The sequence below is a fragment of the Suricata suricatta genome, chromosome 12 (genome assembly GCF_006229205.1).
Source record: "Suricata suricatta isolate VVHF042 chromosome 12, meerkat_22Aug2017_6uvM2_HiC, whole genome shotgun sequence".
Lineage (NCBI taxonomy): Eukaryota > Metazoa > Chordata > Mammalia > Carnivora > Herpestidae > Suricata > Suricata suricatta.
In genome coordinates, this window is record NC_043711.1 from 76,365,155 (window position 1) to 76,392,117 (window position 26,963).

General features: G+C 47.6%; 1 protein-coding gene across 6 annotated transcripts in view; it reads left to right on the top strand.

The window, feature by feature from the left end:
• The window catches only part of RASSF2 (Ras association domain family member 2), a 44,968-nt gene extending 18,653 nt beyond the window's left edge, over positions 1 to 26,315 (top strand). For all 6 annotated transcript variants that reach the window (XM_029918296.1, XM_029918291.1, XM_029918294.1 and 3 more), the window contains 10 exons: positions 8,049 to 8,139; positions 10,505 to 10,580; positions 12,857 to 13,008; positions 15,307 to 15,395; positions 16,634 to 16,794; positions 17,600 to 17,701; positions 19,048 to 19,099; positions 19,813 to 19,934; positions 21,150 to 21,247; positions 22,727 to 26,315. In XM_029918296.1, coding sequence (XP_029774156.1) covers positions 8,081 to 8,139; positions 10,505 to 10,580; positions 12,857 to 13,008; positions 15,307 to 15,395; positions 16,634 to 16,794; positions 17,600 to 17,701; positions 19,048 to 19,099; positions 19,813 to 19,934; positions 21,150 to 21,247; positions 22,727 to 22,796 — 981 coding nt within the window. In that variant the 5' untranslated portion in view covers positions 8,049 to 8,080 and the 3' untranslated portion in view covers positions 22,797 to 26,315. The remainder of the gene's footprint in view (positions 1 to 8,048; positions 8,140 to 10,504; positions 10,581 to 12,856; positions 13,009 to 15,306; positions 15,396 to 16,633; positions 16,795 to 17,599; positions 17,702 to 19,047; positions 19,100 to 19,812; positions 19,935 to 21,149; positions 21,248 to 22,726) is intronic.
• The last annotated feature ends 648 nt before the right edge of the window (positions 26,316 to 26,963 follow it).

Genomic DNA, 26,963 nt, shown 5'->3' on the forward strand with positions numbered 1-26,963 from the left:
CCACTGTCCCCTTCCCTGGGTTAGGACCCTCTAGGGGTCCCCTTGCCACAGTTCCCTTCCATAATCCTTTCTCAAAGTAGAGGCGGGCAGTGGGGCAATTGCTCTGAAGTTCAAGTCCCATCACACCCTGTTCTTGTGTTTCTGTTGCCACTGTAAACATGATCCCAGACGCGGTGGTTTAAAACAAATTTACTCTCTTCCGTTCTGGAGGCCAGAAGTCTGGAATCGTTTTCACTGGGCCCAAGCTATGGGGTCAGGAGGGCTCTGGGAGGGAAATCACTTGTTTGCCTTTTCTGACTTGGAGAGCTGTATTCCTTAGCCCATGGCCCCTTTCTTCTCCATCCTCGGCCAGTGTAGCACCTTCAGATTTCTCTCTCTCTCTGCTGGGGTTGTCTGTAGCAGAATCTCCCTCTGCCTCTCTTAGAAGGACACGTATAGTTACATTTAGGGCCCCCCCCAGGTAATGTAGGATGGTCTCCCCATTTCAAGAATTTAATCACACCTGGGGACTCAAAGTAACATTTACAGGCTCCCAGAATTAGGACCTGGGTACCTTTGGGGCCATTACTCAGCCTACCACACTTCCCGTGGAATCCCAACTCCTTGACATGATGGTCAAGGTCCCACATGGGCACCATCCCATCTTGCTCAGCTCTAGGGTGCATGCTGCCCCTGTCTGGACCACTGTGCCCTTCACCTTTACCTTTACCGGCTGCACCTCGTCACTGAGGTCTTAGCTGAGAGGTCACTTCTCCAGAAAGCTCCTGGAAAACCCCCAAGTCCAGACTAAGCACCCTTCTGTGTGCCACTATACACCTGTCTTCCTTGCTAGAACAATCTCCTCCTGTCCATCTTCTGGAGGGCAGGGCTGTGCTTGTTGACTTTGCTATTGAATCTCCATCAGGAAAATGTGCGCAAAATGTGGCACACGTTAGGCATGCAATACACTTTTGTTAAATGTGTCCATTTAAGTCTGCATAGAGAGGTACTTAAAAAAAAAACAACTCACTAGTTATGAGTAGTTGTCTTTTATCTTTTTTTAATTTTTCATATTTTTTATTTTTGAGAGACAGAGAGAGACAGCACAAGCAGGGGAAGGTCAGAGAGAGAGAGAGAGATACAGAATTCGAAGGCAGGCTCCAGGCTCTGACCTAGCTGTCAGCACAGAGCCCAATGCGGGACTCGAACCCATGAACCAGGAGATCATGACCTGAACCAAAGTTGGACGCTTAACCAACTGAGCCAACCAGGCACCCCGAGTAGTTGTCTCCTAAAAAAATAGTAACTTTTTCACCAGTCTGATTGTCTTTTTTCCTTCTTTATTTTCCCCCTGCAGAACAGATGTACTCCTATTTTTATGATTGTTTTTCCTCTTAGGAAAACTTGAAAAATGAATATTTATAATTTAGAGAGAACAGTTGTGTTCTGAGGATTCCACTTTTGGGTATGCAGGTGGGGATTGAATTTTCTGAATGGGGCTCAGCCCTTCAGCTCCCCTCCCCGCACTGATGCCCCTCCTTTCGGGGGCCTTTTGCATTGGTTTCCTGTGGCCGCTTTAAAGTGTTGCCAAAATGTAGTCCCTTAAAACAACACAAATTTATTATCTTAGGGGTCTTTAGATCAGAACCTACGGGGTCTCACCGGGCTCAAATCAAGGTGTCAGCTGGGGCTGTGTTCTTTTCTAGGGGACCCAGGGGGAAATTCACTTGCTTGTCCTTTTCAGCTTTTCACGTTCCTTGGCGTGTGGTTGTCTGTCTCCAGCTTCGAAGCCAGCAACGGCAGATTGTGTCCTTCTCACGTTGTATCATGATAGCGCCGGCTTTCCTGCCTCCCTCTTCCATTTTGTAAAAAGTCTTGGCAAAACACACAGAAAATGTATCAGCTTCGTCATTTTTAAGTGCGCAGTCCAGTGGTATCAAGGACAGTCACTACCATCCGTCCATGTGTCACTACCGTCCATCCACAGAACTCTTAATGTTGCAAAACTAAAACTGTCCTTGCTAAACACGAATTTCCCCACCCCCCACTCCCAGTCTTGGCAGCCTACTTTCTTTTTTCTTTTTAATTTTTTAAGGTTTATTTTATTTTTGAGAGAGAGAGAGACGGGGAGAGAGAGAGGGTGGGGGGGGAGACAGAGAGACAGATCATGAGTAGGGGAGGGGCACAGAGAGAGGAAGACACAGAATCTGAAACAGGCTCCAGGCTTCGAGCTAGCAGTCAGCAGAGAGCCCAACGTAGGGCTCAAACTCATGAGCCATGAAGTCAGGCCGAAGTTGGACCCTTAACTGACTGAGCCACCTCAGGTGGCTCCTTGTGGCCCTTGGTGGTGTGGAAACAGACCTTTTGGAAAAAAGATTGTGGGGTGCCTGGGTGGCTCAGTCAATTGAGCGTCCGACTTTGGCTCAGGTTGTTATGCCCAAGTTTCCAATATTGCCCCAAAAGGAACCAGAGACTACCAGGGAGACCAAGTCACGCATGCAAAAACAAAGGCTTAAGCTTGGGCTCACAGACTCCACCAAGCCGCTGGTCACGTGGAGAGAGCCCTGAACATGGCGCTGTAGGGGCTTTTTTAGGAAGGGCCGTTACAAAAAATGACACCGGTAGGGGGATCCATTCCCTACCCCCCTATCAATACTGGCAGTAGTGGGAGCCAACCACAACATTTAGGGTATCGACCAACCACAGAGTGGGCCCAGGACCCTCACCTAGGGCTTGACTAAGACCCTCACGTAGGGCAGGGCGTGACTAGCCTCCATCTTTAGGCCCGCCCCTAGAAAGGTCAAAGGTGTTAGCCGGCCTCTCCTGATTGGGTGCCACAGGAGTTTTCTCTCCTTCCTGGGCAATGTGCACCCTTTCATTGGCCAATGATACGGAGAAGCTGGCACCTTCCCCTTTAAAGTACAGGGGAAGGCTGAATCAGACCTGCGTACCTATATGGTCATGATCTCATGATTTGTGGCTTTGAGTCCCACATCGGGCTTTCTGCTGTCAATGCAGAGTCTGCTTCAGATCCTGTGTCTCCCTCTCTTTCTGCCCCTTCCCTGCTCATACTCTCTGTCTCTCAAAAATAAATAAATGTTTAAAAAAAAAAAGATTGCAAAGGTAATACATACTTGTTATGGACAATTTGGAAAATAGAAGAGTTAGAAACCTTGTTCTGTAAGGGGGCAGACAGTAAATATTGTTGTCTGTCACAGCTACTCAACTCTGCCTTTGTAGCCCAAAATCATCCATGGGCAATGACAGTATGGAAATGAATGTTTGTGTTTGTGTTCCGATAAAACTTTATATACAAATCAGAAAAAAATTGGAGGCACCCCAGCAATCAACTTTCTACCTTATGTTTCTGTGATACTGACTACTCTGGAGACTTCACGTTAGTGGAGTCAGCCAGTATTTGTCCATTTGTGGCTGGCTTATGTCAATCAGCAGAATGTCCTTGAGGGTCATCCATATTGTAGCAGGTGTCAGTATTTCCTTTTTGGGTTTTTAATGTTTATTTATCTTTTGAGAGAGAGAGAGAGAGAGAGAAGGAGAGAGCAAGGGAGCTAGGGAGGGATAGAGGGAGAGGGAGAGAGAAATCCTAAAAAGGCTCTGTGCCGTCAGCACACAGCAGGGCTTGAACTCACAAACTGAGACCACGACCTGAGTGGAAATCCAGAGTCAGGCGCTTAGCCAAGTGAACTACCCAGACACCCGAGAATTTCCTTCTTTTTTAAGGCAGCATAATATGCCACGGAATACCACACAGATTAATCCATTAATCTGTTGATGGACATTTGAATGGCTTCCACATTTTGGCCGTTGTGATCAGTGATGCTATAGACATGGGTGTATAAATATCTCTTCAAGATCCTGCTTTCAGTTCTTCTGGATATATCCCCAGAAGTGGAATTGCTGGATCATATGGTAATACTGTTTTTAGCTTTGTGAGGAACTGCCATGTGGACATGTCCACAGTGGCAGCACCATTTGATATTCCCACCAACAGCGTACAAGTGTTCCAGTCTTTCCACATCTTCATCAACACTTGTTATCTCGTGTCATTTTTTTTTAAACATCCATTTATGTTTGAGAGAGAGAAACAAAACATGAGCAGGGGAAGGTGGAGAGAGAGAGAGAGAGAGAGAGAGAGAGAGAGAGAGAGAGAGAGAGAGAGAGAGATCCAAAGCAGGCTCCAGGTTCTGAGCTGTCAGCCCAGAGCCTGACCTGGGGCTCAAACTCATGAACCATGAAATCATGACCTGAGTTGAGGTTGGACACTCAACCGACTGACCCAGACTCCCCTCATGTGCCTTTTTGATACTAGCCATTCCAACAGGTGTGAGACAGAGGTCTAATGTCATTCTTTAGCATGTGAGTTTCCAATTTTTCCAACATTTATTGAAGAGGCTATTCTTCCCCCCTTGAATATTCTTGGCTCTCTTGTCAAATATTAATTGTATATTCATGGGTTTATTTCTGGTCCCTAAATTCTGTTTTATTGGTCTATGTGCCAGGATCATACTGTTTCGGTTATTACAGCTTTGTAGTAAGATTTGAAATCAGGAAATGTGATGCCTCCAGCTTTATTCTTTCTCAGGATTGCTTTGTCTATTTGAGTTCTTTTATAGTTCCATACACATGTCAGATTATTTTTTCTGTTTCTGTGAAAAGTACCATCGGAATTTTGATAGGGATTATGTTGATCTAGAGATGGCTTTAAGTACTATGAACATTTTAACGGTATTCTTCTGATCCATGAACATGGGATACTTTTCCATTTATCTGTATTTGTTTTCAATTTCTTTCATCATTGTCCCTTAGCTTTCAGTGTACAAATCTCTCACATCCTTGATTAAATTTATTCCTAAGTATTTTATTATTTTTGATGCTATTATAAATGGGATTGCTCTCTTTATCTCTTTTTCAGATAGTTTGCTGTTAGTGGCTAGAAACACAACCAATTTTTGCATGATTTTACATGCTGTACCTTTACTGAATTCATCGTTTTAGTCTAACAGTTTTATTTTTTTGGTAGAGTCCTTAGGATTTTCTACATATAAGATAATATTTGCAAACAGAGACAATTTTATGTCTTCTTTTTTTTATTTGGATGTGTTTTATTTATTTGGACTTCGGCTAGGATTTTCAGTACTGTGTGGAATAGGAGAGGGGAGAGTGGACACTCTTGTCTTGCTCTGGATCTCAGAAGAAAAGCTCTCAGAGTTTCACCACTGAGTGTGGTGTTTGCTGTGGGCTTGTCATTTCTGGCTTCTTTTATGTGGAAGAAGGTTCCTTCTACACTCAATTGGTGGGAGTTTTTGTCATGAAGAGATGTTGAATTTTGTCAAATGCGTTTTCTGCATCTGTTGAGATGATCATATGATTTTTATCTTTCATTCTATTAATGTGATATATCACATTTATTGATTTATGTATGTGGGAAACATCCTTGCCTCCCAGGGATAAGTCCCACTTAATCATGCTCTATGATCTTTTTTTTTTTAAGTTTATTTATTTATTTTGAGAGCGAGCACCAGTGAACAAGGAAGGGGCAGAGAGAGGGAGAAGTAGAGGGAGAGAGGGAGGGAGAGAGGGAGAATCCCAAGCAGACTACATGCTGTCAGCACAGAGCCTGATATGGGGGTTGATCTCACAAACTGCAAGGTCATGACCTGAGCTGAAACGAAGAGTCAGATGCTTAACCAGCTGAGCCACTCAAGTGCCCCTCGTGTTGTATGATCTTCTTAATATAGTGTTGAAATTGGTTTGCTAATATTTTATTGTAAAATTTAAATTAGCATTCATCGGGTATATTGGCCTGTAGTTTTGTTTTCTGGCCAGTAGTGTGCTTACCTGGCCAGGAGGGTATCAAGGTCACACTGGCTTCATGAAATGAGTTTGCATGTGTTCCCTCCTCTTCAACCTCTTTTGGAAGGATTTGAGAGGGGTGGATAATTGATTCTTCTTTAAACGTTTGGTAGAATTCACCAGTGAAACCATCTGGTCTGGGCCTTTCCCTTCTTTTCAAAACCTGGGAAATTTATAATTACTAATTCAATCTTACTCATTCTTGGTCTATTTGGATTTTCTTTTTCTTCACGATTTTGTTGATAGATTATATGTTTCTAGGAATTTATCCATTTCTAGGATATCCAATTTGTTGGCATGTAATTGTTCATAGTATTGTCTTAAGATCTTTTGTGTTTCTCTGGTATCAATTGTAATGTCTCCTTTTCATGTCTAATTCTGTTTGAGTCTTTTCTCTTAGTCTTACTAAAGTCTTGTCAATTTTATTTCTCTTTTCAAGAAACCAGCATAGTTTCATTGGTCCTTTCTATTGTTTTTCTCTTACTTCTTTCATTTATTTCTGCTCTGATCTTTGTTATTTCCTCCCTTATTCTAATCTTGGGCTTCGTTATTCTTTTTCTAATTTCCTGAGGTTGTTTATTTGGGATCTTTCTTTTCTCTTAATGTATGTGTTTATTGCTATAAACTTCCCTCTTAGAACTGCTTTTGCTGTATCCCATAACTTCGATGTGTTGAATTTCCATTTTTGTTTGTTTTGAAAATATTTTTGACTTCCATTTTGATTTCTTCTTTGATCCATTGGTTGTTCAGGATGGTGTTGCTTAATTTCCACATATTTGTGGATTTTCCAGTTTTCTTCCTTCTACTGATTTCTAGTTCATACCCTGTGGTTGGAGAAGACACTTGATATGATTTCAGTTTTCTTAAGTTATGAAACTGTTTTGTGTTTAGTCTACTTTGAAGTACATCAAAAATAAGATGGATCGTTGAATAGAAAAAGGAGTGTATAGCTGGACATATGTGTGATAAAGAAGGATAGTATAAAGGTAGAATAGCCATGCATACACGACTGTTCATTGTCTTATTCTAAATCGTTATGTTTGAAAATGCTCATAACAAAATGTTTGAAAAAAATTTCTGGTAAGCCATTACTCAGAAGAGCCAATCCTTCATTCTTTTACATACAGATATGCATATACCAGGGGTTCTAAACTGGGGGCAATTTAGCCCCAAGGGGACACTGGGTTATGTCCAGAGACATTTTGATTGTCATGACTGGGTGGTGCTGCTGGCATCATGTGGGTAAGGGACAGGGATACGGCTAAACATTCATCACTGCACTGGACAGCCTCCACAACAAATGATCTAGTCCCAAATGTCAGTAGTGCTGAGATTAGAAAGCCTGACATGTAGATGAGTATCTGAATATAGATATCCATTCATATAGATGTTTATATGTGCATATTTTATACTTACATATATTAAAAAAATTTTTTGTGTGTCTTTATTTTATTTTGAGAGAGACAGAGAGTGAGTGAGGGAGGGGCAGAGAGAGAGGGAGATACAGAATCTGAAGCAGGCTCCAGGCTCTGAGCTGTCAGCCCAGAGCCTGATGTGGGGCTTGAACCCATGGACTGTGGGATTGTGACCTGAGCCAAAGTCGGATGCTTAACTGACTGAGCCACGCAGGCGCCCCCTTACATATATTTTAAACAAAATTGGACTCAGAGTTTTATAACCTTTGTTTTCATAATGTATCGTCATGTTCCCAGGTAACTCAATTGGCTTTAATGTTGTCATATTTTAATGGCGATCATAGATGTATATGCTCTGATTTATTGGGCCCAGCTCACTCTGGGGACTTTTAGGTGGTTGACCAATCTTTAGTCTACTGCAGTAGAATTTGAGCCTTTGCTATCAGACAAATCTCTATCCTTTGTTGTGAAGATCTCTTCAGGAAAGACTCATTGGCTACCCTTGGTACCACCTTGGGTGTCAACATTCTCTGTGACTGGAACATTTGTTCTGGGGCTTTCCAAGGGCTGTCGTCTTTGGGTGTTTTCCCCAGTGGCTGAGGCCAGCAGAGGCAGTAGCTAGCAGTGTGGCATCTCACCAGCCATGGGTCAGCATTGGGCTGTCCCAGCTGTGGATCTGGGGTGGGAACAGACAGCCGTGTGCTCCCTCTCATGGTCCAAGTTCTGCTGAGTTCCTAAGGATACAACCTGACTTTAACCTGTGTCTTCTTTCGAATACAGGTCTACCCTTCTGATGAAAAGAGAAAGGAAGAATGGATTATAGTCACCAAACGTCCCTAGTCCCATGTGGACAAGATAAATACATCTCCAAGTAAGATTTTCTTGCTGTCATGTTGTGTCCCCAGAGGCCTGTCCCACATGGATGGAAGCCCCTGACACAGGAGCCTCTTCTGGACCTGGGAGAGCAGGGGCTCCTGTGCGGGGCAAGTAGCAAATCCCCTGAGTGTGAGCTAGGGAAAGCACAGCAAGGTTGGGGCTCTAGATAAAAACGCCTCCAGAGCCCGGCCATAGACAGTGAAATAAAGGAGATCTTCAAGACACAGCACCTGTGGGCGCTCAAAGGAGATGGTATCCTAGAGGGCTTCCAAGAGGAGGAGTTAATGGTGGTGGCTCACTGTGCTACCTGTGGTGTCCCCTTGGGGGAGTCTCAGCCGGGTTGTGTCCCTGTGCTGCTGGAGTTCTGACTAAAAGTTCAGGTGCCCCCTTGAACAGAAGGAGACGGTTTCATTGCTCTGGATGCGCGAAAATCTCTTGAGCTTGGATTTTTGGCTAGTGTGAGCCAAAGTGGGCTTTTTCAAGTTATATCTTTGAGGATGTATTTTTATGTCCAGCTCAGAGATTTGTTCATACTGGATGCTCTGTGTCTGAGCTAAACGTTGAGCTTATCTGACACCAAATTGTTTTAATTCCTTTACCCATATTTGGCCATATACAGACCGGCAGTTGTGTGAGATATGGATCGTTCTTATCTCTTCATTGACAGACTTCCCCAGGGACTTCTAGTGACTGGTAATTGGAGATCTGCGTTCAAAAGCACCAAACGGCTTTCGAGCTAGGTTATTTGGAGTCACATTTTTCACTAATTCACTTAGGCTTGCATAGAATTACTCTGATTTTTCTAGGTTTAACTTGGCGGGAGAGTCTTGGAATTTCAAGCCAGCTTTGACCTCGGGGTGGCCCCGCATGGCTTTGTTGAAATGACTGGAATCAGAGGGACCAAACTTCATAACCTCTTGCCTGAGGCGAGGCAAAAGCACACAGCAGCCTCTTCCCTTCCCAGCCCCCAAGCACTAGCACGCACTTTCTGATAACACCAGAGTAGACTGTTCTCAGGTTTGAGGTGGGCTCATCTTGATCATGAAGGTGGGAAGTCCTTGCTCTTTCTTGTTCAGGAGAGCTGTGTTTCCAGAAGGCCACCTGAAAACCAGGGTCTAACAGCTCAGGAGGCCTGAAACGAGGCTTCAGAGGAAGATTTGCAAGTTCAAACATTTTTTTTTATTTATTTAATCTCCATACCCAAGGTGGGGATTGAACTCATGACCCTGACATCAAGAGTCATATGTCACATGCTCCTCCAACTGAGCCAACCAAGCACCCCCAAAACATTTTTAAAACTAAACTGAAAGGAGCCACCTGGGTGACTCAGTTAGGCATCTGACTTTGGCTCAGGTCATGATTTCACAGTTCATGAGTTTGAGCCCTGCATCGGGCTCTCTGCTGTCAACGCTGAGCCTGCTTCAGATCCTCTGTCCCTACTCTCTCTGCTTCTTCCCCACTTGTACTCTTTCTCTCAAAAAGGAATAAACACTTAAAAGAATAAATAAAACGAGAAATAAACTGAAAGCATCTAGAATAGAATAAAAAGATAAACGTTTGAAAAAATAAAAGTTTGTAGATAGAATATTACCAGAGCCCAGAACTCCCTCCTGCCCCTGTGGTCACTGCTCCCTGACGTGAACCACTATCCCGAATTCCAGCATCATTTTAAACTTTATATAAATGGAACCATCCGATACGTGGTCTTTTGCGTGAGGCGTCTCTTACTCAGCATAGTGTGTGGGCGGCTCGTTCACGTTCTTGCTGCTACGTAATGTTCTACCATGAGACTCAGCCTCCTTTATTCATCCAGTCTGCTGTGGTGGGGAGTTCGTAGGTTTTTAAACATACCCTGACCTCATGTCTATGAAGCATAAGTCAGTGGGGTCCAGACCTGTTCCTTTTAACGTTTTGAAAAGCCTAGAAGTTTCTGAGTCTCATGAAGACCTACAGGGATTGTCCTGTCCTGACCACAGGGACTGTTCTGTCGTAGCTCACAGCACACGTGAGGGAGGACAGACCGTGGAGACGTTTGCCTCTGTGAATCTGTGCCTTATCGAGGACTGTGTATTTAGCTTCGGGGACTGTGGTCAGAAGGCGTGGCCTGCCTTGGTTTTCTGGAGTTGTTCCTTATGCTTGGTGTGTACTCTTGACCTCGATCTTGTGGGAACATGAGGATGGGGGTGGTGGCTCTGTGTGTGTGTGTGTGTGTGTGTGTGTGTGTGTGTGTGTGTGTGTACATGTGGACGGACACCCAGACTGGAGTGGCTGAAGGCCAGGGTAGAGGTGAGAAAAGAGGAAACAACGACATTCAGTGGCTGCAGCTGAGAGTGTTACACCTTTTGTATTTTACCCCTAAGGAATGAACTTCTTCTGCATCTGAAGACCTACAATTTGTACTACGAAGGCCAGAATTTGCAGCTCCGGCACCGTGAGGTAAGGGGTCCCCAGGGAAGACCTGTGGGCCAGCCTAGTCTTTGCCTCCACATCTCCAGGGTCTAAGAGTCCCTGCCTTTCCTACCCTGGGAGTGGCCTCTCCTTTAGGATGTCAGCGGGAGTCCCTGGAGTTCTTTGGAAGGAGACCCCAGGCTCCTTTTGTTCTAAAGAGGATGAGCGGTTCTGTTCCAAGGACATTTCTGGGGATGTGAAGTTGAGAAGGGGGTCCTCCAAAGGGAGGTTTTCATGAAACGGGCAAGCTATGTGAGGTCTGCGTGGAGACGCTCTGCCCTTCCCCACCGCTGTAGCGGTCTTCCTAGGTCGCCTTCCCGGGATGGCTATCTGTCCATCTTCCCCAGCCCCCATCCTGAATCTAAGCTTACTTATCCTGTATCCATTAGATGTTATCAGGTAGATGTTGAGTTATCTAGGAGCCTGGTAGAGTAATTTATACTCAAGTGTTCTAGACTGATAAGAAGATATGTATAATTCTAAATGCATTTTCAGGTTTTCTAGCCATGGCGATTTAATCCATAAAAACAGATATCAGATGGTAGGATTTCAGCTACTAAGACAGGCTGGCTGGGGATAGGATGTGACATACTTTGACATTTTCTGTGGCCCTTAAACCAGTCCACTTAAGCAAAGTCCTACTTTGCCTAAACCATGTAATGATGCCAGGCTTGACCATCTAGAAGACCATATATATAACCTGTTCTTTTTTTTTTAAATAAAAATTTTTAATGTTTATTTATTTTTGAGAGAGAGAGACAGAGAAAGAGAGAGAGAGAGAGAGAGACAGAGTGTGAGTGGGGGAGGGGCAGAGAAAGAGGGAGACACAGAATTCAAAGCAGCTTCCAGGCTCTGAGGTGTCAGCACAGAGCCCAACATGGGGCTTGAATACATGAGCCGTGATATCATGACCTGCGCCAAAGTCGGACGCTCAACCGACTGAGCCATCCAGGTGCCCCTATGGCCTGCTCTTAAATAAAGCTTCCCACCCATCCAAGATGGCCACACGCCTGAAAGTTGTTTCACTTCTCTCCTGTCTTCTTTTATTCTTCCCCCATTTCTCTGAGGATGACCCGGAATCCTGGTAAGTGGTTCACTGGACATGTGTCTCTTTATCCATACGACATGTCCTAAAGACATGGCCGTGGCCCAGATCTGATGTCTGGATTTTTCTGAGACTTGGGGAAGAAGGTCTAACCCTTTTATGCATTGTCCTTAAAACTTCTCTTAATTAATGACTGGGTCATTTGCAAGATTTAGGTCCTTGAACAGCTTTTCTGGGCTGTGTCTTGGAGAATAAATTCTCAGAATGCTCTATGATTAAAGGGTTTCATGGGCCTCATTTCTTTGGGATTAAACATGCAGATGCCCTTTAAAGGGTTTCACATTTAATTTTTTATCAGTCAACCACCCTTGAGTATAAATTAGGAATTCTTGCAGGATCTGTTCACCTCTTGGAGAGCCGTCATGTAGCACATTAGCTAATTAAAGGCTCTGGGAAGTTCTGTGGGTAAGAAATCTGATTAACACATCATTGCCCAAGTCATGATCACTTGACAGCCTTTTAAAGGTAATAGTTGATTTGTTAGAGGAGCTAGTTTTCTGTAGAATAAACTTGGGGAAATGTTACTTTAAATCTCCTTCAACTGGCAGGTCAGATTGGTAAGCGTATGTTATAACTAAAGACATATCATTTTCCCTGGTAAGGGAGGAGAAAGTAGCTAATGCAGGAATCTAGCTTCTGCTTGGTTAGCAAAGTGAGTCTCACTTACTTTAAGAGATGTATGCTGCTCTTTGTAAAGTATTTAAAAAATACGCCATTTAAAAAAATTATTCATTTTGAGAGAGAGAGAGCAAGAGTGAGTGAGCATGAGCCGGGGAGGGGCAGAGAGAGAGGGAGAGGGAGAATCCCAAGAAGGCTCTGTACTGTCAGCTCAGAGCCTGATGTGGGACTTGAACTCACAAACCATGAGATCATGGCCTGAGCTAAAATCAAGAGTCAGATGCTTAACTGGCTGAGCCACCCAGGTCCCTGAAAAAATACCCCATTTTTATCCTTTATGTGTGTACTTGGATTTCAAGGCAACTTTTGCGTTGACCTGTGAGATCCTCTTCAGGGCGTCAGGGATAGTTTCCTGGGGTGTGAGTATGACTGGAGTGTGCTCAGCAAGGACACATCGAGGGTGCTGTCAGCTGTCTCCAGCGTGGTGCTGGCAGGCTTTCTTTCCTAGGCAGGCTGACCGTTCCGGCTGCTCTGTGGGCAGGAGGAAGATGAATTCATCGTGGAGGGGCTGCTGAACATCTCGTGGGGGCTGCGCCGGCCCATCCGTCTGCAGATGCAGGATGACAACGAACGCATTCGCCCCCCGCCGTCCTCTTCCTCCTGGCACTCTGGCTGTAACTTGGGGGCACAGGGGTGAGTGGGGAGAGGTGGGCCTGGGGGTGACCGGGAGTATCTGGGGGTTCTGTTCTCAAGTCGGTAGATGCCACCTTCTTCCAGCAAGCCTTGACCCTAGCTCCCCGTTCTCCTACCTGCACCGTGGGTGCACCTGTTCTGGGCTTAGGAGGAAGAGGAAGGAGCAGATGTTGGTGTGATCTGGCCACCATGCCTGTTACCACAATCACCGGGTGAGAGTCAGGGGAGACACAACAGTGTCTGGCTGAGCGGTGTGTCTTCTCTTGTGGAGAATTCCCGAATCTCTGAGGGGAATCGATAGTGGCCAGCCAGGCCAACTGCAGGTTTCCGATGGGACGCCTGGTGTCCCAGCATCTCCCCATGGGGACCACTGATCATTGAATGACCCTCACCCAGAGGCACTTAGGGCTCCAACATTCTCTCCAAAGTTCTCCGTGTCCGGGGGGAGCCGGGAAGAAGAAGAAGAGCATCAGGCCTCGTCCAAACCAGGCAAGGTCAGCTAGTGGGCTGCTCCCTTCAGGCCACACCTGGAGCTGGTGACAGTGTGCGGTCAGTAGTCTGGGAGGCCCCTTCCTCCAGGTCCCCACTGGGAGGTCTGGGAAGGTCTGCTCCTTCCCTCCCTCCACTGCCAGATGCAGGCTGAGCTTATCCAGTGAGGCCCGCCCTCTTTACTGGGACTTCTTTCTGGGACTTCAGTTCTCAGTATCAAGTGACTCGCTGTGTTCCATCCAGAAACTTGTCCGTCCCTGCTGCCCTGGGGCCGGAGAGTGGGTGGGGTGTGCCCACCTCTCAGCCAAAACCACAGTGATGTGTTTTCTGTTTTAAACCAGAACCCAGCCCTCTCTGTTGGACATGCTGAACGTTCTGTTAAACTCCACAGCCAAATCAATCTTTTTGTGCAGTGGAGAGAAACCCACATCGTGGCCAGACCTTGGAGCTGATCTGCTTGCTTTGCAAGGGAGATTTAGGAGGGAATTTGTTGCCCATCCCCTCAGATGCTGCGTTGTCTCGTCAAGGTTCTCTGGTTTCATCTACCTTTGCTGGTTTCTCGCTCTATTTTGGTTTCAGCACTTTTACCATATCTGGTTTCCTGTGGCCCAAACCCTTTCCACAGCCACATGCCAATCCCTGGACTCTGCTACCTTCTGTCCCTATGTGAGAGGATTTTTGAAATGCCATTTGACCGCATGGCTTTTGGCTGAGCCTGCTGAGGGGTGCTTCACACTGCACACTTGTTTCTTCTCCCATCCCTGCAACATCAAGCGGTCTTGGATGGTTCTTGAAACTACCAGTACTTGAGAGAGTTGTCAGGAATGGTAATAATGTTAGCTCTGATGCCTGCTGTAATAAAGCCAAGTGCCTGGACCACTGTGTCCAGCAGGATGCTGAGGCCAGTTTCTGCCTTGGTGCGGGAGTGGACGGTGGCCACCGTTCCTGAGAGGCTCTGACCAGTACCACTCTGGAGTCAGAAGTCCAGAGTCCTACTACAATAGGAAGTTCTTTCAGGTTTTCAATTTTTATTGTCTTCTTTTCAAACTGTCGTCCCGGGACCGTAGGTCCTATCTCTCCCGGGTGCCAGGGAGCCCGCACTCTTCTCATTACGGGATAACTCTAATTGGTTAAGTATGATTCTCTTTTCGGGCCAAATCCTCCTTTTGGGTGTACTTCTCCGAACTGCTGTCATTATCCTTTTTGGTTTAGGGGAGTCACTTGTCAGTTACCACGGCAACACTGGGACTCTGCTCAGACTGCCTGCTTGTGGTCCTTTCTCCAGCGTGGCGGAGCATTCTGTCCAGCGACCCCAAGCACGCCATCATCAGTGACCCTTCCAGCACGGCCCTGACCCTCACGGCAACCAACTTGTTACTTTCCATTTCTTTTAGATGCCAGAAGCAGTTTTGGAGTTACTCCTCCGATAGAAAAGGGCTTGGACTGGAATTTTGTCTGGAGAAAGAAATGTCTGTTATTAGGGTTTTCCAAATAAGCCATAGGACCTGTGTGTGCTTAGAAACTCAGCGCATGCATTGCACAGATTTTGTTCTTTGGGGTTCTCCACTCTGTGCTTGATGAATTGGGTGCTTGTGTTGCTGGGAATGAGCATCTTCTCCTTTGAAATACCCCCTCCCCAGCCAGCGCTCAGCCCTGGAGCGGGGCCAGCCTCATGGGACACAGCACTGGCCGTCCATGCTGGTGTGTGCCGCTCCCCTGCCTGGCACAGGTGAAGTGCTCCCCTCGCAGGAGAGGGCGTGTCCCCTGCAGGGGCTGAGCCAGGCTCCCTTTTGTTTCCTGCCTCCCCAGCACCATCCTGAAGCCCCTCACCGTGCCCAACATTCAGATCTCAGAAGCGGATGCCCCGCCCGAGAGTGAACAGACATCAAGTCCCGCAGGTACGAGCGCGGTGGGAAGGGCTCCTGCTTCGGGCCCACGTACGTGAAGACTGATGCGGTTACAGACGTTGTACATTGAATAAGTGAAATTCACCTGGTTCAGGATTCAAAGAGGATTCCAAGGAAAGGGGTGAACAGTCCCCATTTCGTCTACTCCCCCTAGAGGTTCTCTCCCTAGAAAAAACTGGAAGTCATGGTGAAACTATCTTGCCAATATACTCTGCATGAGTACAAGCAAATACACAGCAACATAGCTTTATTGTCGGATGTCATTTCTTTTCTTCCTCGTTTCCATAAGTGGTAGCATTTTGCTCATCTCAGTTTCTATTAGTTTGTTTTGAGGACTGTTCCATACAAATCCATGAAGAACTTCTGTGTTATTTCCATTGTGTGGAGAAATGATAGGTGGCTCACTTCCTACGGATAGACATTGAAATTATTCCAGTCTTTTTTTTTAATTTTGAGAGACAGAGAGCGTGAGCATGTGAGTGGGGGGAGGGACAGAGAGAGAGAGAGAGAGAGAGAGAGAGAGAGAGAGAGAGAGAGAACCCCAAGCAGGCTCCATGCTGTCGACTCAGAGCCCCACGTGGGGCTTGGTCCCACAGAACCATGAGATCATGACTTGAGCCGAAATCAAGAGTCTGACACTTAACCGCCTGAGCCACCCAGGTGCCCCGAGTCATTCTAATCTTTTGCTGTGACAAATGAGGTTGCAGTAGGTGGCCTTGCACATGTATCTTTTCACACATTTGTCAAGTGTCTGTAGGATTCTTTAAAGTGGAATTTCTGGGTCTGAGGCTATGTGCATTTCTAATCTTGAAGATATTGTCAGCTTGCTATATCTTGCAAGTCCTTATGTCACACTTATCCTGTGCCAAGAATTATTCTAAATGCTTTGCGTGAATTAATTCACTAAACCCTCCCAACAATTCCGTGATGCCCACTTTATAGATGAGGGAACTGAGGCACAGAGGGGTTTGTGATACATGGCAATGGTGAAGTTGGGATTTGACCCTGGGAATCTGGCTCTGAACTCTGTGCTCTAAACCTTGTCACTGGATTGCTCCTCAGTACATTATATCATGTTTTGCTCCCAGGTGGGAAATATTGTTTTTATGAAATTGTTTTGGGGGATGGCAGTGGTGGGTGCCATAGCATTGGCCACAAAGAGGGTACTGTGTGCCAACCGCCACACCCCCGGTCCAGGCAGACAGAGCTCATTTCCTCCTCCCTCTTAGACTCCAGGGGCCTGAAGACCGTGCAGGAAGACACCCCACAGCTGATGCGCACGCGCAGTGATGTTGGGGTACGTCGCCGTGGCAATGTGAGGACGCCCAGCGACCAGAGGCGAATCAGACGCCACCGATTCTCCATCAATGGCCATTTCTACAACCACAAGGTAGAGAGGATGGGTGGGGGAGGGGTTTGGGAAACCTCAAGGGAATACGGCTTTTTCTTGAGCAGCTGCCACCTCAAGGCTGCAGACGTGGGAAGCTAAGTGTCTGCTGTCCCGTCTTTGGGTCGTGGGTGGGCTTTAGGCTCTGCTGGCTCCGTGAAGGATGAGGGACCCCAAATCAGGAGCCCCCCAAAGGCGGTGGGTGGGATGAAAAGCATCAGAGCCATTCCCCACTCTGGGGAAAATCCACACGTTACCCACTTCCTACACCACATGCACCTCGGCTGGTGTGGAGCCTCCCTTTTCCATGAGCTAAGGGCCGCCTCTGACACAGAGCTTCAGGACTCAAGTCAGGGGTGCCCCTGCACTGTCTGCCCCACCCAAAGCTGGCTGACTCTCTTTCTTCTTGCTGCCTGATCCAAACCCAGCCCCAGAAGCAAGTGCATCATGGGAGAGCGGTCAGAGACCTTGTGTTGAAGTCATAGCGGAAGGGGCCTTGTGGGTGTTTTATCTGGAGGGAGGGTCTTCCTATTCTGGGTCGATCACCCCCCGCCCCCCCCCCCCGCCCTGCCACCTGCCGAGCTCAGACCCCCCAGCATCCCTCGGGTGCAGTGAGTGGACAATAAGCTCCTGAGTTAGGCAAAGCCCAGGGCAGCTTGCCAGGCTGTCAGGGGGCTGTCAGGGTACACAGGGTAAGTGCCACTGTCACTGTGCCCTTTATCCCAGGTCACGGGGCCCAGACACCCAAGTTTCAGTGCCCCAGTCTTTGTCCCCACCGCCAGCCTGAACCAGACCTCTCTGTTGACAGACGTCCGTGTTCACGCCGGCCTATGGCTCTGTCACCAACGTCCGCATCAACAGCACCATGACCACCCCGCAGGTTCTGAAGCTGCTGCTCAACAAATTCAAGGCAAGTTCCTTCTGCTGGCTGGCCTGGGATGGCTGGCACGTGTGCCTGGGGGGCCGGGGGGCGGGGGGCTGTGGAGCGTGTGTGGTAAGGGGGCGCCGGGCAGGAGGTTTGGGTTCTTCAGAACCTACGGCATCAGTGTCACGTGGGAGCCTGTCAGCAAAGCAGCTTCTCAGACCCCAGGCCTGAATTAGACCTGCGGAATCCGAAGCCCAGACGTGAGACCGGGGGGCCTGTTCAGCAGCTTGTAGGAGACCCCAGGCCTGATGACTGCTTGGGGCTCTGTGCACAGACTGATTTCTGAAACACATTTGGGCAACCGACTATGGAAAAGGAACTTCAGGGGCACCTGGGTGGCTCGATTAGTTGAGCGTCTGGCTTCAGCTCAGGTCACAATCTCACAGTTTGTGAGTTCGAGCCCTACATCGGACTCTCTGGGTCAGCACAGAGCCCACTTTAGATCCTCTGTCCCCTCTCTCTTCCCTGCCCCTGCCCATGCTGTCTCTCTCTCTCTCAAAAATAAACATTAGCAAAACATCTTTTTTTAATTTTTTTAAAATTTTTTCTGTTTTTTATTTATTTTTGAGAGACAGAGAGAACCAACACGAGTAGGAGAGGGTCAGAGAAAGAGGGAGACACAGAATCTGAAACAGGCTCCAGGCTCTGAGCTAGCTGTCAGCACAGAGCCCGACGCAGGGCTTGAACCCATGATCCATGAGATCATGACCTGAGCCAAAGCCGGATGCTTAACCGACTAAGCCTCCCAGGCGCCCCGAGAAACTTTTTTAAAAAAGGAACTTCAGTAGACATGCAAATTATAGTGCACGAGTGTTTTTAAAGTCCTGTTACTCCGTTTGTTTTTCCACAATCCCTGTAAAAGGAATCATCCCCTTATCTATTGGAGTCAGAGATTCTTTTTTTGTGGAGGCCAGTGTCGCCCAGTGGCCTAAGGACACGGGCTCCTGGTTTGGATCCCTAACCATCACCTGCTGGATGGATTAGCTGAGCAAGTCAGTTAAGTTCCATGTGCTTCTCTTTCCTCATCTGTAAAATGAGGGTTAACAGGACCCCACTGAGGGGCTGTCGGGAGCATTAGAAGAGTGGACGCATGCAAAGTGTGGAACACGGTGCTTGGCAGGTGCATTAAATGTTTGCCCTGATTATCTGTCACGACTGGTGAAGTTCCCACCTGTCCCATCCCCTCGTCACCTCTGAGAGCTCTAGATAAATAGCTCCCTTCTCAAAAGTTGCCTAAAGTTGATTTAGCTTTGCGGTGTGCAGGAAGGAATGGCTCGGGGTTGGGATGTGTGTCTATCTGATCCTCCAAGCATCTTTTGTTTCTGATTCAGATCGAGAATTCTGCAGAGGAGTTTGCTTTGTATGTGGTCCATACCAGTGGTGGTAAGTCTGAAAAATACCTTGTACTCGAACACCTTTACTTCACTCAAAACAGCAAATAAGAAAACACATCTGCCTCATTTGCTTGTTGTTTGGCCTTTGGAAACTTTCAAATGTTGTTTGCCTCCAAGGCTGGTGGGCTCACTGGCTATCTCCTGGGGAATGCCATATGTGGCCAGGAAACAAGCACTAAAACCTAACTGCTGATTTTAAAAGGAACTGGATTTCCTTGAGAGGTAGAGAAAAATCAACTCCTCCAATATAATATCTTCTAAAGGATTTGAGCATGGTAGGGTTTTTTTTAATGCTTTTTATTTATTTTTGAGAGAGAGAGAGAGACAGTGCGATCAGGGGAGGGTCAGAGAGAGAGGGAGACACAGAATCTGAAGCAGCCTCCAGGCTATGAGCTAGCAGTTAGCACAGAGCCTGATGCAGCGCTTGAACCCACAAACCGTGAGATCATGACCTGAGCCGAAGCCGGAAGCTTAACTGACTATGCCACCCAGGCGCCCCTGAGCATGGTAGTTTTGTTAGGGAGAAGGGGGAGGGAATGGTTGCTTCAAACAAGGATTATTCATTCACTGTTCAGTCTCCTGACTTATGTGGCCACATCTCCTAAGGTGCCTGGGCCATTTGGACCACTGAGTTGGCTACTACTTTTGGTGAGAAGGGTCTCAGGCCAAACTCAGGGCTGCTTCTGGCTGTGTGTGTTTCAGAGAAACAGAAGCTGAAGAACACCGATTACCCGCTTGTTGCTCGGATCCTCCAGGGCCCATGTGAGCAGGTCTCCAAAGTGTTTCTTATGGAGAAGGACCAGGTGGAGGAAGTCACCTATGATGTGAGTCCCCTTTTGGTCAGGTGGTCTCTCCTCAGAAGGGCGGGGATTTGGTTGGGTTATAGCTTGACTTTTTGGCCAAGGGCCATGCCCCATTTTGCTGCCATTTCTCACTACCAGGTTTCCTGGAAGCAGTGATGGCCATGAGGCAGGGAGAATGAATGCAGAGGCTAGACTGAGGGTGTGCCCTGGGGAGTTGTTGGAGGCATGCTCAGGCACCAAGTGGTTTCCATAGGAGGAGTAAGTGCCTTCCTGGGGCACCGTAAGAGGCCTGAGATGTTTCTGCAAACCTCTCTTAGTGACTTAGCAGTGACTTTACCTTATCTTATGCATCAGTCAGTTTTTGCTACAGTAACAAACAGCTCCAAATCTTAGCTGCTTACAACAGCAGACATTTACTTTCTTTCTCAGGAGGCTGCAGGTGGTAGCAGCAGTTCTGCTATGGGCTGCGGGATGAGTTCAGGTGTGCACTGCATGTCTCATTCAGAGACGCAGGCCTCAGGGGGAGTGCCTCCCTGGGGTTCACTTCTCATGGCAGGTGCCTGGAGTGCATGAAACCAGGCCAAACCACGTAAGCTCCTTTGGAGTCTCCACTCAGTCGTATCTTATATCATGTCCATGCACATTCCATTGACCAAAACAAGTCACGTAGACATAATTGGGTAGAGAAATCCACTTGTCTCATGGAGAAGAGTTGATAAGGTAGGGTGGGGTTCTCATGGAGGGTGATGGATGGCTCTTTAACTTCAGCTCATGTCGGAACCACCCCCACAGCCTCTCCAGAACAAGTTCCATTCGGATGCCCGCTTGAGACTCTAGATGCAGACCATCATCCTGAGCCATGCTTCTGTAAATCCTCTCAGGGCCAAACAGGGAGCTTTATTGAATACCGTGGGTTCGGGTCTTCCTCTGTATCACTGCATCAAAAGAGAAGTGCTTTTCCATGTTTGATTTCACCTCGTTGTGGATTGGATACACGGGGATGAGAAACGAGAAGCCAGGAGATCTGTATCATGTGTAGGGAGCCATCTGCACCGCAAACTTGATGCCAGCCTCGAGAAGAACGAGGCGTGGCCACTGCCTTTGAGGAAATCTTGGATCAGTGTAGAAATAGGTGCTCCACGGCTTTGGGCCTTACGTAAGAGAGACACCAGAGGGAATTGGAATAGGGTTGGGAGGGGGCGTGCATGCGCCCCAGACTGACTTCTTCCTCCCCAGGTGGCTCAGTACATAAAGTTCGAGATGCCTGTCCTTAAAAGCTTCATTCAGAAGCTCCAAGAGGAAGAAGATCGGGAAGTCAAGAAGCTGATGCGCAAGTACGCTTGGCCCCTGGGCGGCTGGTTGGGCTTCTCCTGGGGCCTCAGGGAGCCCTTTCTCTGTTCAGGTGCCTTGCAGGGACGCTGCTGAGCGGCCGTGTGGGCCTGGGTCCTGTGGACTTTCTTCCAGGGCCTTCCTGTGACAAATGTGGATCTCAGATGGGGACACAAAACATAAGTGTGTTGGTCTCTTTGCTTCTTAAGTCAGCTTGTCATGTTGATGTGGGACAAAAAAGCATGCCAGAGAAGGCCATCTTAGCAGCAGAAAGTAGTCTGAGCAGCTTACCTTGAAAATGCTTTCCTCCTACCCTTCTCCCTTCCCAACATTTCTCTTCTGGAAATTGCATTTGGGTTGAAAAGCCTTGTAAAGCTTCTCTCTGGGGAGGATTAAAAAAAATTATGATTGAAGTATAGTTGACATACAATGTTACATTTGTTTCGGGCGTATGGTGTAGCGATTCAACAATTCTATGCATTATTCAGTGCTCACCGCGATAAGTGTGGTCACCATCTGTCACCATACGTTATTACAGTATTATTGACTGTATTCCCTATGCGTTTCATCCTTGTGACTTTTTATTTTATAACCAGAAGTTTGTACCTCTTAACCCCCTTCACCTGTTTGACCCTACTTCTCAGGGGTGATTTTTTTTATTATGATTCTGATTTTTTTGAGTTTTTTTATTATGACTTATGATTTTTTACCATGTTTAGTCATAAAGTGAGCTGCTTTTCATGAATATAGCAGAACGATTGATTGATTTCTGCCGCTGGCGAACAGCACTGATGCTATATTTGCTGTACCAATGACAGTAGCCGGTATGATAGCAGTTAATAATTTATTGAACACTTACTATGTGTCAAACTTTTAAGATACCTTTTGCGGTGTGGTGCCACGCCCTGGACATAAGGAAGGCCCCCGTTAGTCCTACAGGAGCACATGCTCCAGTGTCAGCGCTGCCTTATTATTCAGGGAGGGGGTGGAGACGGCATTCATCAAGTCATGGACACCCACGCTTGGTAGTTGCTATAGTTCTGCAAAACGCAGGCACTGATACTAGGTTGAACCATATGAAGTTGCCATTTTTGTAGACACCCCCCTCCCCCGCCCCAATAGTCAAATAATGGCAATTTCCTGTGGTCCAGCCCAGGTGAGGATCCTGTGCGCCTGTGTCATGAAGCCTTGAACACAGTAAGCGCTCACTTAGTGGAACCCTTACTGTTGTTGCTGTTTTGCCTTCCCGTCCTTCTTCGGCCAGAGTGTCTAACTATAGTCAAGGCGTCTGGTTCGGATTTGGTCCTTTCAGTTCCTCTCCACTGGGTGTAGAAATGAACACAAGCCACAAAGTGGCTGATGGCTGGGCTCGTGATAGAAGCAGAAGGAGCAACAGGTGGTCCCCGTGGCCCGGGTGGTGGGGAGAGATCAAGAGGAGGTGTGTGTTGCTTTCTGCTGTCCACCGCAGTTGTTCCTGTCCCCAGGTATACCGTGCTCCGGCTGATGATCCGGCAGAGGCTGGAGGAGATGGCTGAGACCCCAGCAACAATCTGAGCCACAAGAGGGAGGGGATCCAGATGCCACCGGAGCTGCCGCTGACATGAGAAGACGCACAGGAAGCTGGATACCTTCCTTCCATGGAACCGTTTAGATGCAGACCTTTCCAGCTCCCGCCAGGCCACCATTCGCCGCCCTGAGCGGGATGGAGAGGCCAGCAGACAGTTCCGCATCGTTGGATCCCTGCACCCCACTCCTTTCTTTCACTCACAGGGACTTTTGAGCTTTGTTATAAGGACCTAAAATGTGTGCGTGTGTATGTGTGTGCACGAGCATGTGCACGCAGTGGAAGCCTGTGTGCACACATGGTACATATCCACGTGCCTACCTGATATTCACATGCAGCTGAATTCTAAACAACCAGCACGAGTGCCGTGGGGCTTGCAGGTATGGTGCCCGAGTGCGGGCAAATCAGAGGCGTCACCCGTTTGAGGGATTTAAGCAGAAGACAAGATCTTCCAGTGCCAGGGCAGCCACACGTGTTTAGAAGAGAAGGGGCTCAGCAAGCTCACCATCTGGGATATTTATATGTTAGTAGAGATTCTCCCTGTACTCCTAAAAGGATTAGGGATTGGACATTAACAAAATAACAGCCCCCCACCCCTCGGGAAAGTGCGATGGAAAGAGAAGGAGAAAACGTCCTTGCGGTAGCTGCAATAAGCCCATGCGTTTTGACACTGGAAACTTTGATGGTTTTAAATAACAAAGACGTATGTGATGATCTCTGTGGATTCCGCCTCTGTCCTCGCCGCGTCTCCGTGGCCACCTCTGGGAGACAGGAGAGGAGCCTGATGCTGCGTTCAGCACACCAAGCTGCCAGCCCCAACTCTCTGGTGCCTCCTTGTGTTGAAGGAAGGGTCTCACTGCTCTGTGCATGGCAGACTGGCTCGTGTGGCCAGGGCCTGGCCTGTTCTGGGATGGTGGCCGGAGAGTTTCCCGCTTTAGGGAAATGTAGAGACGCCTGTGAGCCCAGCCGTTTTGTATCATCAGGGGATACTCCTGCGCCTGATGCTGAGGCCATGTGTTTGAAGTCAAGGCTCTAATCTTTCCAACCACTGGATTCTTGCAAGTTGTCCTCACCTTGTGTGTGGAGATGGACTCCAAGAATGAGCCTGCTATTGACTGAGTGTGGGGCTCGGGGAAGCTCTCTGGGCTGCCCCGGAAAGGTGCATAGGCAGGGTGGAGCTTCTCTTTCAGCTTCTCTGAGCAGCCACCTGGGGTGATCATTAGAACAGACCCAAATGCAGGGAAAGGGCAGGTAGTCTGTCCCCCTGGGATCCCCATCAGGAAGACTTCCAGGCAGCTGGGCCACAGTGTGGCTGACATAGGTTGAAGAGGGACAGATAGATGCCTGGGGGCGGGGGGCCTGGTTGGGGATCAACCAAGCAAGGCCAGGAGCTCCTAACGACAGGTGTCTCAGCCTTGTTGGTGGAGAGACTCCCCATCCCTTCACCTCCTCTCCAAGGAAGGTTTGGGGAGCTGGGCAGTTGGGGGAAGGAGAGCCACTGGTCAGCGCCTGCAGGGAAGTAGAGGTTAGCAGCTGAGCGGTTCCTGGCCCCTGCTCTCCCCTTGGCCCCCCCCTCCTCTTTAGATGGCTCACAGCTGTGGTCTCATTGTTGATTTTCAAAGAGATGGCCTGTGGCCACCTGGCATGGTGCCGGGGGACTCTTAGCGAGGTGACCTCCTCTTCGGGGACACGCCACCAGCCCTGTGGGCCGTGGACTGGAAATCCGGCGACCTTAGTCTCAATCACACATCTCAGTGGGCCTCTGATAGATGCACAGAAAAACCGGGGGCGGGAGAGGCTTCCTTTGTTACAGATGGGCGAGAGCCGGTGTGTGAAAGATGGGGTGGGGGCGGATTCTGGGGGGAAGTCAGGGGAAATTACATCTTACAGGATACATTCCACTTAATGTGGGCCGTACTTTGCCACTTTGGCCCACCCTGTTTAGAGATCATTTCTTACTTCCTAATAACGCGTTTGGGAATTTTGGAAAGATCCTTTGAAATAGCAGCGGCTGAAACAGAGACACTTCACCACAGCAGAGCCGGATTTTCTCACTGGTATCACATGGCCTGGTGGCTTTGAATTCCTGTACTGATTTGTGGGGGTTTATGTAATTGAGTGCAATGAACCTGAAATCGTGTGAAGAACAAAAGACCAATTTATAGGGTTTTTTTCCCCCCTAACTTGTGAAAAGCAGTATAGCCACATCTGACTTTCTTTTTCTAGGGGTTTAGGTTACAAGGTGATCAAATGAAGGAAAAGCCTGGGTCCGCTTCCCCAGGTCATGGTGAGATTAAGCACAAGGTCACATTCTCGGTGATCACGTGAGTGGACAGGTGATGAGTTAAATGGGGGTGGGGGGTGCATTGGGGAGAGACTGAGAAGCACAAACAGCAGGCTTGCCTGTGCGTGCTGGCGAGGAATGTGCGCTCCTGTCTCCTGGCTGATGGACTTGGATTCTAAGTGAGGTTGAGGAGGGAGGAGCTCAGATTAGCTACCCACTTTGGAGAAAAATACAGGGACTGAGGTTTTGGTCTGAGACTTCAAGGAGAAATATTTGCACCCTTCCCTCCTCCCTCCCAGAAAGAAAACAATAATACTCTCTCCTGGAGATGCCCAGATAAAGACATTTTATCATCCTTGCAGATTAGACTTTGAAGTATAATGACACACACACAAATCTGTTCTCGGATGCAAAACTTTCTGGCCCGAATCCTTTTCTGCAGAGTTGGGTGGTTATTTTAGAGTGTCAGGAGCGAAGAGAAGCAATGGATCCCAGAAGGGCAAGAAACTCTTAAGAGAAGCTCTCTTAAGAAAAAAAAAAAATCCAAAGCTCCTTATTAGTATGGAGAAATATGGTGTCCTAGATACATCGCCAAGAGAGAAATTTCTGTATGAACAAGGGAATTTCAGGGCCTCATGGCCAAACCATGATGTGGGGGCTGAGACAGTAAGCAGAGAAAGTCTCTAACATCCTCTATGCAGCAGTGCACATTTTTGAGTTATTGCTTAAACTGCACACAAATTCTTGAGTCAGTCTCCAAGAGGGAGAGAGGCAAAAATGAATGTAGCAACCCTCCTTTCAGCTGGGACTGAAAGTGGGACTGAAAGCGGTTCACGGGAGGTTACGGCGCCCCCTGTGTTTTACCCAAGCACAAGATGTGGACGAGCTGTGAAGGGAATGCCTCAGTTTACCCCTGGAGTCTTCCCAACCAATCACAGACCTGCTTCCTGAGGCCGGTGGTTTCTGGCGTGTTACTACTGCTCGTAACAGGGTTTCCCCACTTGTTTTAGCTTTGTGAAGTATCCTTTTCTTAATCCTAACTTGCCTTCTGCAATGGTACATGACCAGGTTCACTGCTGGTTTTTGGAACTTATAAACGGATGCATCTAGGGATCAAGATGTGATTTGACAAGGCCTCAGGTGGGGCCACGTGTTTCTGTAACATTTTGATATGTTTCCTTGCGCCTAACGTAGATCTTGTTGAAATAAAGCACTTTTTAAAGTCCCCCTGTGGATGGGGTGTGTGGCCGCCTGCACGGTGCTCTGCCCCGTGGGAGGGTGGGGGATGGGAATGCGAAGGCACATCCAGGAAATACGTTGATTGTGTTCCCCCAGAGTTTCTGGCTTGAATGGGCTCAGGATTGGCTGAATTAACTAAGCTGGGTGAAATAGATGAGCAGTTAACACTTCCAAGGCAGTGAGGTTTTTGTACTGTTCAGACTGCATGTAGATGACCAAGACAAAAGATAATCTGTCTGGGGTCCCACCCACACCCCAAATTAGGCAGCAAGGCTTATAGATGTTGGAGGACTGAAAACTACTCAGTGAATACTAATAAGCTTCTCCCCAAGGAGCCAGCAATTTTTGGCTTTCTTTACAGACACAGATTTTATGAAATAATTTGGTTTTGTCTATTTTAGGTAATGAAGCTAGTACTGAACGGAGTTTGAGCAGGAGACTGAGCTGTGAAGTTTTGAGCCCATTTGAATAGGTTTTGCTAAGATGCTTAGATGCAAGCAAATCTGAACATTGAACTTGGGTAAAACTGACATTGCCTTTTTCCATTTTAAAACTATGTAAAATAAAAATGATTACTTATGATTTAAGCATAGAAGTTATAGAAGTATAGAAGTTAACTTCAGAAGCTTTAAAA